The following is a 10,742-nucleotide window of genomic DNA, read 5'->3' on the forward strand; positions in this document are numbered from 1 at the left end:
AAGAAAGTTTCTCTACAAGAATGAAATGAATATAAATACATGTATATATGTTTGTTTCCAGTGACAGCTGAGGAGATAGATTTAACCACTATCAGAGCTGTTGTGATCATCCCTGACCTTGAAGTGACCTCCAAGATGTTTGGTGCTGCTAAACCTAAAAAGAATGCTACTGTTGTGCCTAAATTTGAAAACAAGTAAGGTTGAAAAACAAATTATGTTTTAGATCTTAAGATGCAAGTTATACAATGCATTTAAGAGAATGAAAATATAAATGTAAAAAATAAGAAAGTGTTTCATGATTTCATATCAGAAAACTATCGATCAGACCAAATAACAAGAATGCAAACAACTAAAGATCTTCATAAGGCCTTCACCAATGAGCAAAATGCATTCTGCATAGTAAGCTACATTGCATTAAACAGACCTACATAGAGATATATATGTTAAAAAAAATCAAACAAAAACAATGAGAAAACAATATTTAGTGTAACTGGAATATTTGTCATTCTTATTTTCTATAATTATAAGGGCTTATTCAGGTTCATGTTCATATGCTTTTAGTTCATTAAGATTATATTTCATTTTGGAATGGGTTTCATGGTTTCAATATTTTCTTATAAGGCCTTTTCACCATATCTAGATCATGTAGATAGCTCTCAAAAAAAGGATTTTAATTATTTGTTGGTTCATAGGTCATGTACAATGTAGGTCAAAAAGGTCAATAAAAAGGACTTTTATCAATATATATTCAATTTGTTATTATTTTTACAGTTCTTTTGAAGTGACAGCTGTGGTAAAGAAGAAAGAAAAAGAAAATAAATTTAGATATACTGTGAAGAAACTTCCAGGTGATATTGTGCCAGAAAAATGTAAAACAGAGGTAATTATAAAGACTTGGTCAAATTAGACACCACCTTAAAACTAGGAACAGCTTATAAAAAAGAGTCTAGTATGTGTAATACCACCAATTGTAGTACATTATATCTATATATAAGAAGATCTGGTATGAGTGCAATAAGACAACTCTCCGTCCAAGTCAAAATTTATAAGAGTAAACCATAATAGGTCAACTTTGTCTCACACAGTCTCACACAGAACAGCAAGCTACAATGTATAATGGGCCCCAAAAAATAACTAGTGTAAGACCATTCAAATGGGGAAGCCAACGATCTTATATATATAAAAAACAAGAAACACTTATGAACCACGTCAACAAATGACAACTACTGAACTGCCTGACATAGGACAGGTGCAAACAATTTAGGTCAGGTTACATAGGAAAAAGGGTAAATCAAATTATTCTCTCCAATTTGACAGTTGTAGACAGGCCTGTAGCAGGTAATCTTTAAAGGGGGGTATTTGGACTCATGAACTCGACTTTAACAGTCACAATTTGAACAGAACATTGACTTTAACAGTGCTTATTTGGTTTCAAGGAGGGGGGGTCCCAACCCCCCATACCCCCTGGCTACTGGTATGACAGAAAACTAATCCTACATTTCATAGCATTAAATTTAAGAATTGAAAAACAGAAATCTTACTCCATCTTTTATTAAATCTATTTATAAAAAAAAGGAAATAATAGGTGAAAAATGTTTGAATAAAATTGATAATTGAAATGGGGAATGTGTCAAAGAGACAACAACCCAACCATAGAAAAAAACAACAGCAGAAGGTCACCAACAGGTCTTCAATGTAGCGAGAAATTCATGCACCCTGAGGCGTCCTTCAGCTGGCCCCTAAACAGATATATATACTAGTTCAGTGATAATTATGAACACCAACCTAATTTCCAAATTGAACACGAGAAACTAAAATTAAGATAATACAAGACTAACAAAGGCCAGAGGCTCTTGACTTTGGACAGGCTCAAAACTGCTGCGGGGTTAAACATGTTTCTGAGATGTCAACCCTCCCCCTATACCTCTAACAAATGTAGAAAAGTAAACGCATAACAATACACACATTAAAATTCAGTTCAAGAGAAGTCCAAGTCTGATGCCAGAAGATGTAACCAAAGAAAATAAACAAAATGACAATAATACATAAATAACAACAGACTACTAGCAGTTAACTGACATGCCAGCTCCAGACTACAATTAAACCGACTGAAAGATTATGATTTCATCATATGAACATCAGGCACAATCCTTCCCGTTAGGGGTTTAGTATCATACCATCATAACATATATGAGAAGCCATAACCCTTGTCATGCCAACAACTGGATTTTGAATAAATGTGTTTAGTTCCGATGCAAAGACCATATAAGTGAATTAATATTAACGCCAAAATATGCAATCTTTAATGAACTGACAACAGCATCGTAACTATATCCCTTCTTAATAAGTCTATTCAAAGGTTTCTGAGGTGAATACTGACACCTTTGTGCTTTATAAAGAATATTTCCATAAAAAATTGAATGTGAAATACCTGAACGTATAAGAAGTCTGCATGTTGAGCTATATTGAATACAATAGGAATACTACTATTTCATGTCTCTGGACCTTTGTTCATTTAGAATGATTATAGTTCACTGTTCACTACACAGAGAATACTGAACTATCTAACAAACTTAATTACTACATGAAGTTATGAACTCACAAGTTAATCTGGATTATGTGAACAACCTGTTTAATAAAAAAAATGAAATTTGCTCAACAATATAGAATTATAGTTTTCCAACCACTCGCTCAACATTGGAAGGAAGTGACGACGCCCCTAAACGCACAAATGACGATGATAAAGGCGCGCATAATCTGACGGGTAGGCATTATATTTGTCGATATTTTACACTGAGCATTAGCGAGGTGTAAAATGTGGTCAAATATAATGCCTACACATGTTAAAATGAGCATAGAGCATGACATGAAGGAATTATTTCGATTCTAATATGACAAATACAATATATTTATAGATTGAAGCGTACGAAAATACCGTAAGAATGTTTGGCTGTTCTCGTGTCCTCCCCGAGGAGTCTCTATATTACATTTCATATTTGATAAGTTTAAAAACTACGAGCAGGGCAAATCTATGTTGTTTGATAAAAATATATAATAAAAGTTTATGTTAGCTGCTTTAATGTAAATATTTAAAAGGATAACGATGGAAATAACGTTAATATAAACAGTAAGTCCGTGCGCATGTGTCAAACATATCTTTTGTGCTCATTAGAACACGGCTTTGTTAACAAAGCGTAATAAGGACGTCATATTAGAATTGTTGATAGAAAACATGTTTAACATAGTTTATAAATCATTGTTTGTGTACATTGGAAACTGAATTGTAAATAAAAATTTACTTTTAACTTCAGTTAATTACAGATAAACCAGTATATAAATGTTAATGCCCCTGCCATAGTTGAGGGGGCATTATGTTTTACCAAGTGTCTATCTCAAAATTGCTTTCCGTTCTTAACTTTAGTTTGATTTTTATAGCCCCGCCTGTAGGGAGGGGAATTAAGTTTTCCCCTTGTCTGTCTGTCACTAAACACAGATCAAATTTGAATTTTGGTGGCTTTAATTTCACTGTTCTCGAGTTATGTCCCTTCATATATGGAAAATTGCAAATTTGTTTATTTCCATTCTTTAACTTTAGTTTGCCTCAACCAAATGTAATGAAACTTAATTTATATCCAATGCATATTCAATATAAAAAAAACACAGATCAAGTCTGATTTTTATGACCCTGCCTGTAAGGAGGGGAATTAAGTTTTCCCCTTGTCTGTCTGCCTCTGTCACTAAACACAGATCAAGTCTGATTTTTATGACCCTGCCTGTAAGGAGGGGAATTAAGTTTTCCCCTTGTCTGTCTGTGCCTCTGTCACTAAACACAGATCAAGTTTGAATTTTGGTGGCCTTAATTTCACTGTTCTCGAGTTATGTCCCTTCATATATGGAAAATTGCAAATTTGTTTATTTCCATTCTTTAACTTTAGTTTGCCTCAACCCAATGTTATGAAACTTGTACACAACGCTTATTACCACAAAACACAGATTAAGTTTGATTTTTGCTGTTATTATGACCGGACCGGATCACATGTCAATAAGTGGGGGAACTAGCTGACATTCTGCGACCCAGTTCCTATCATAATATTTTTTAGGGGAACTAACTCTGTATAATGATGGTAGAGCATAGGTATCGCATTGTCTGGTTTTCTTCTTATAACGCACAAGAAGTCAATAAAACACTTAAGTTCAATGATGGTATATTAATTATTCTCGAATAGATAAAGCATTCATATTTACAACACAAGTAATACATGTATACGAATATGGGACTAAGTCACCATGATCTGACAAAGCCTAAAATTATCCAATCTCTTTAAATTACATAAATTTAATATATCACGGTCCCTTTCTAAAACACATCTCTCTCTCTCTTAATTTCCATTATCATTTCATGTATATCGTAAGAACTTGACCAATCAAAATACATAACTCCCAAAAAGGGGAGGGTAATTATATTAATCCTTACTATTAAAAATATGGTTCCTTAGATACCTTTTTATCAATTACAATGTATAGTTAAAGTATAAATTATGTAACTAAACTATAACACTTCTATTGTATTTTATCTTAAATAGGAAATAGCTAATTACAGTCTTATTGTAATATTTTGATGGTGCTAATAGCTTTTTCTCAAGTTTACCTTAATCCATAATCCAGAATTAAGAAAGACAGTCTAATTATGTTTTCTTTGAAATGTGAATTATTTGCATTTAGCCTTTACTTAGTTTTGACAAGTTGACATTCTAACACTTCAATTTATCCTTAAAGAAATAAAGAAAATATAGATTTATTTATACAAAACTATTCAAAAATATTGCTAAGGAAAAACACCTCATTTTTCCTTGGTGATATTATCACTTGTACTGTTCTTGAGTTATGTCCCTTTACCAATTAAAAAATAGGTTATTTTTTTGTTTCTGTTTTAATGCCCCATCTACGATAGTAGAGGGGCATTATGTTTTCTGGTCTGTGCGTCCGTTCATTTGTCCGTCTGTTACACTCCAGGTTAAAGATTTTGGTCAAGGTAGTTTTTGATGAAGTTGAAGTCCAATCAACTTGAAACTTAGTATACATGTTCCCTTTGATAAGATCATTCTAATTTTAATGCCAAATTAGAGAACTTATTCCAATTTAACAGTCCAGTAAACATAGAAAATGATAGTGTGAGTGGGGTATCTGTGTACTGTGGACACATTCTTGTTAACTTTAGTTTACTGCAACCAAATATGATGAAACTTATACACAATGCTTATCACCACAAAACTCAGACAAAATTTGAATTTTGGTAGCGTCACTAATGCCGTTCCTTTTACAAATGGAACAATTGCTGGAATTTTTGTTTCAGTTCTTTAACTTTAAGTTTGCCTCAAAAAAGTTATGAAACATATACACAATGCTAATTACCGCGAAACTCAGATCATGTACAAATTAAAGTAGTGTCACTTTTACAGTTCTTGAGTTATGTCCTTTTATAACATTATATGTAAGGGGGCCGGGGCATCGTCTTTGTCCAATGAACACATTATTTTTTTATGCCCCAGTCTTGACAGAGGGAGCATTAAGTTTTAACCTTGTTTGGTACATCAGTCCTAATGTCCAGAAATTAGTTTCCAATAAATTAAGTTTGCCTCAACCAAATGTTTTGAAACTTGTTCACAATGCTTGAAACCATTGAACGCAGATCAAATACCAATTGGGATGTTGTCACCTCCAACTATCTTAAGTTTTGTCCCTTTATGATGGAAAAATTGTGAAAATGTCTATCAATGAGTTACACTGCGATTGAAAATAGCATTGAAAATTCATTACTTGTTCTTCTTTTTGAAGTACATGTGTGTCCACTAATAACACAAATGAATAAAAAATCCAATGTCTAACTTTTTTCTGTTTTTCACAGTTTTAGCTCATTAATTCAGTAATTATTATTATTATTTTCATCATGATTATAGAATAAAATGAAACATTGCAAATCTTCTGCTTTGAAGGTTTGAAATTACTATTAAAATATACATTATATTATGTTTTGCAGTACAAGAAAGAGCAAGTGATTTTGTTGCTTCACAAGGCTGAAGAGTCGTCATGGGCAGTACAGTTATCAAAACGAGGACTTGAACAAGCAGAAGATTGAAAACTTTGTCTCAGCCTTATATTTCTTCTTTTTCAGTCAAGATGAATTCAAAAAACTTTGTCTCGTCTTATATTCCTTCTCCTTTAATCGAGATGAATTCAGATCACTACTATTTTGTAATCATGAGATGAAATTTATATTACCTCCCTTTAAATAGATTTTTACTGTGGAGAAAGCTAATGATAGTACAATTTTAGGCATAAAATTTTATACTTTTAGTTTGTTATCGTATCTTGAATATAATGCAATCTCTATAATTATTTTTTTTTTTATTTTTTTTTTTCCAAGTAAATATCTTTTATTACATATCTGCTGTTTTGCTATAATTATTTTAAAACTAATGGCATTCGTTATATTACACTTTCATTATTTTTAATGAATTATTTATCTTTTTATCTTCACCTTTTTATAAGGTTTACAAAAGTGATACAAATGGTATAATTATTCAATATCAAGAATTGATATTTTTTCACCAAAATATTTGACAAGTTATGTTTAAGAATAGTTTTGATTTGATAACCTATGGGTTATATATACTAAATGGTTTTATTAACACTAAATGTGCAATATTTTAAAACAAATGTATTTATAATTATACTCCATTATTATACTAACAGATTATGTAACATACATATACCTTTATAAAATTATAACAACCATTTTGCTGAAATTGATCTTTTATTTTTATTGTAAACATTTTTTTTTAAATTATGGGGTCACTGTCTTGCTTGTTTAATTCTAAATTTCATAAAGGGCAAGCAATTTTTAAATATTTTTTTGAAGTAGTATATTTATCAACTAAATTTCATTAATAAACCTGAAAAATATTTGTTGTAGTCAAATGTATTAACATTTTAAAAATGTCGGACTTCACGTACCCAATGAATATTTTATAACTTTTTATCATTTACTGGTTTGAATATTGCTAAAAGCAAACACATCTATTTTATTCTTTCTCCAACTGGTAATATAAGAATACTAACCAAGGATATATACTTCAATGTATAAAAAGTTTTATATGTATTTTATAACGTAGATTTTGGGTTTTGTAAAGCATTGTATTGTTGTAGTACCTGCTCAAATAGAAGTATTAATCTTTTTTTGGTATTTAACTGAATTGTCTCTTACTGACCCTTGATCTGTCTCCTAATAACCTTTGAATGTAATGCAACAATCACTTTTTTAATAAAATGTCAAATGTTTTAAATTTTGCTCCAATATATTTGGGGAACTTGTGTAAATTAATGGTGGCCAAATTTGAATATAAGAATGCAAAATTATATTAAAAGTGGTTCTTATAGTTGAAGGGACATTTTGAAAGTCCCTTCCTACCTTCCCACATACATTTTAATTGAATTGCCCTTACTTTGTTTGCAGAAAGATATTAGAAATAAAGGAGATTAAAACCAGTCCTGTTCAATTATTAAGGGGAAATATAAAATTTGAAATATAAGCTTGTTTGATTTTTTTTATATTCTTTTTGTGTGGTTCAAATATGTCCCAGTTTTATGCAATTATTGATCTGAAGATGCCTCTCATTTCCACTTTGCCAAATGTTTTACATTTATATTGAAAAAATCATTTCTTCCAATATGATACATTGTAATAAGGTAACTGTAGTTATAATTATGAAATGTACATTTTTACGTGACAAATATTGTTAAATAATCAAGAAGTAGTCTTTGATTACTTTTTTCTGTTGTCATATTTAATTTTTTTACCATTTGGTTGAATGTTGAATTTGCTGAGAAATGAGCATGCACATGTAGTTTTAAAATATTAAATCAAGCAATTTTAAATTTTGACAATGAGGCTTGATTTATTGTAGCTTGTGTTGTCTTGAATCTTACTGACCTGCGAGGGCTGTATAGCCAGTCACTCAAGGTTGTTGAAAACTCCCACCATCAGCTACATGTACCTTAAATCTAATATTTTACCCTTTTGATATTCATATGCTACTTTGATCCCAAGAATGATATAAAGTGAGAGGAACTTGACGGTACCTGTTTAGTCTGTTGCAGATAGGTTGTAAACATTTATATCTTTAAATTAGCTGTAATGTATTATTTACATATCCTCAAAAAAGGTTGTAATAAGACTTGATCTCTGTATCAGAATATTTACTTTGAGGCCAATTTTTATGATATTTTTTTTATTCAAAGATTTTAAAGTTTCTTGAATGAAAGAAGCTGAATTCTTAGATTTGGAATGAAGATATAATAGAAAGCCTATATAACAACTCTGAAATAGTTGTTTTAAAAAGGGAAGAACTCTTATCTCAATGCAAGTCAAAAATTTATATACTTAAATCCTAGTTTTAGAATCTGATTTAATACATAAAGTTCTATGTTTTTTGGGTTCGTTTTTTTTTAATTAATTTTCATTTTTGAGCATTTGATGGCAATCAAATTTGTATATTATACATGTATTCTTAACCTTCATGATTTTAAAACTATAAATATACTAGAGGAAAAATAGTTCTGTTAAATGTTAATGATATAAAATAATCTATCAAAAAGTTTAATTTTTACAGAGTTTATTTGTATATCTTTTACACAAATTTCACATTAAATCTGTTTTACACTTTATTCAGTTTGTGAGTGAGTGAGTCAGTCCAGGTTTCACATCTATAATCATATACTTAGTTTTACTTGAAGATGATCAAGTTAAGTATATATATCTTTTTGTTAGTTTATAAAGTGTATAATATGTAATATTTATAGAGTTAAGATATATTAAGCATTTGTACTTAAGTATTTACTTTTAGAATTAAATTTTTTTCAACAATTATTCATAGATAATGATGGATGGCGTTTTATGTCTAGCATGGAAAAAAACATGCATATCAGGACAAGACTATATGTTAGTGTGATATGAACCCTACTTCAATTGATTGATTGATTTTCGGTGTTTTAACACCACTTTTAAGCACTGCATTTAGGCTATTTCGTGGCAGCAAGTTTTAAATGGTGGAGGAAGACCTTTGATATGAAAAATGACAATCCTAGTCAATTAAGATTGGAGTCGAATACACCTGCACAAGCAGGGTTCGAACTCACAACCTCAGTGTTGACTGGCTAGTGATTACAGTAGTAACTACTTAGATCATTCAACTTGATTTAAGTGTTATGTGCAGCAGCAAATGTATGATGCATATCAGGGTGAGAACATGTTACTGAGATATTATCCTAATTTGTATTACAACACTTATTTACAGAAGAGGATGGTTTTTAACGTCCAGTGACAAATATTAAAAGCTTATCAAACTCAGGAACATGTTAAAGTGATATTAACCCATCTTTGTATAACAACATTTATTCAAATAGGATGATAATAAAGATTGGTTGAATTTTATGTCCAGCAGCAAATTTTACAAGCATATTTGTACAAGGGCATGTTTTTGTCGAGCCTGTGACTTTAGTTGCATAAACCTCGATATAGTGATAGTGATCCAGAGGCAGTGGTTTTAACAAATTTCTTAAAAGCTTTATACTTTTGTAGGTTGAAGACATGGATGCTTATACTTTGTATATAGATGCCTTATGTTAAGAAGTTTCTGCCTGTCACATCTCTTTTGTCCTTGACCTCATTTTCATAGTTCAGTGACCACTTGAAAAAAATGTTAAGATTTTGTAATTTTAATTTCTTTTTATGAGTAATAAGGTAACTATATTTGTATATGTGTCCACATGCCCTTCAGACAGTTTTAACTTGACCTCAACCTCATTTCATGTATCATTGAACAAGGTTAGGTTTTTGTGGCCAGGTTCATATCTTGGTTACTATAAGCAATAGGTCTAGTATATTTGGTGTATGGAAGGATTGTAAGGTGTACATATCCAACTGGCAGGTGTCATCTGACCTTGACCTCATTTTCATAGTTCAGTGGTTATAGTTAAGTTTTTGTGTTTTGGTCTGTTTTTCTAATACTATATTTAATAGGTCAACTATATTTGGTGTATGGAAATATTTTAAGATGTACATGTCAGTCTCGCAGGTTTTATTGAACTGTGACCTCATTTTCATGGTTTATTGCTCAATTTTAAGTTTTTGTGTTTTGGACTATAAACAATAGGTCAACTATATTTGTTGCATGGAAGGATTGTGCGCTGTACATGTCTGTCTGGCATGGTTCATCTGACCTTGACCTCATTTTCATAGTTCATTGGTCAATGTTTAGTTTTCTTGATTAAGTCTGTTTCTGATAGAAAATATAAGCTATAGGTTAACTGTATTTAGTGTATTGAATGAATGTAAGGTGTACATGTATTTCTTGTCTAGTTTATATGACCTTGACCTCATTTTTTGGATCATTTTAATTTTATGTGATAGTTATAGTAAAGCTTTATATTTAGGACTATCAACATTATATCAATGGTTAATAAAGAAGGCGAGACATTTCAGCGTGTGCACTCTTGTTTTGTTCTTGGGTAGTGAGCCAGGAGAAGTTCATTTCTGTTTGGTTTTTTTTTTTTGCATTGAGAGGATGGGGTCGTTTAGTCTAAAACTGTCTAAATGACATAAAGAAATTTATGAATGCAGATTATTAGAATGTGAGCTGTGTTACTGAAAAGCGAGTTTTCGGTATGACAGTCTTGAGTAGGAC

The 10,742-nt window shown here is 30.9% G+C and overlaps 1 protein-coding gene across 2 annotated transcripts in view; it reads left to right on the forward strand.

The window, feature by feature from the left end:
- Window positions 1–8,926, forward strand: part of LOC134682992 (uncharacterized) — a 35,279-nt gene extending 26,353 nt beyond the window's left edge. For both annotated transcript variants that reach the window (XM_063541974.1, XM_063541973.1), the window contains exons 2-4: window positions 62–194; window positions 772–880; window positions 6,038–8,926. In XM_063541974.1, coding sequence (XP_063398044.1) covers window positions 62–194; window positions 772–880; window positions 6,038–6,136 — 341 coding nt within the window. In that variant the 3' untranslated portion in view covers window positions 6,137–8,926. The remainder of the gene's footprint in view (window positions 1–61; window positions 195–771; window positions 881–6,037) is intronic.
- The last annotated feature ends 1,816 nt before the right edge of the window (window positions 8,927–10,742 follow it).

This window comes from Mytilus trossulus, chromosome 9 (assembly GCF_036588685.1).
Source record: "Mytilus trossulus isolate FHL-02 chromosome 9, PNRI_Mtr1.1.1.hap1, whole genome shotgun sequence".
NCBI lineage: Eukaryota > Metazoa > Mollusca > Bivalvia > Mytilida > Mytilidae > Mytilus > Mytilus trossulus.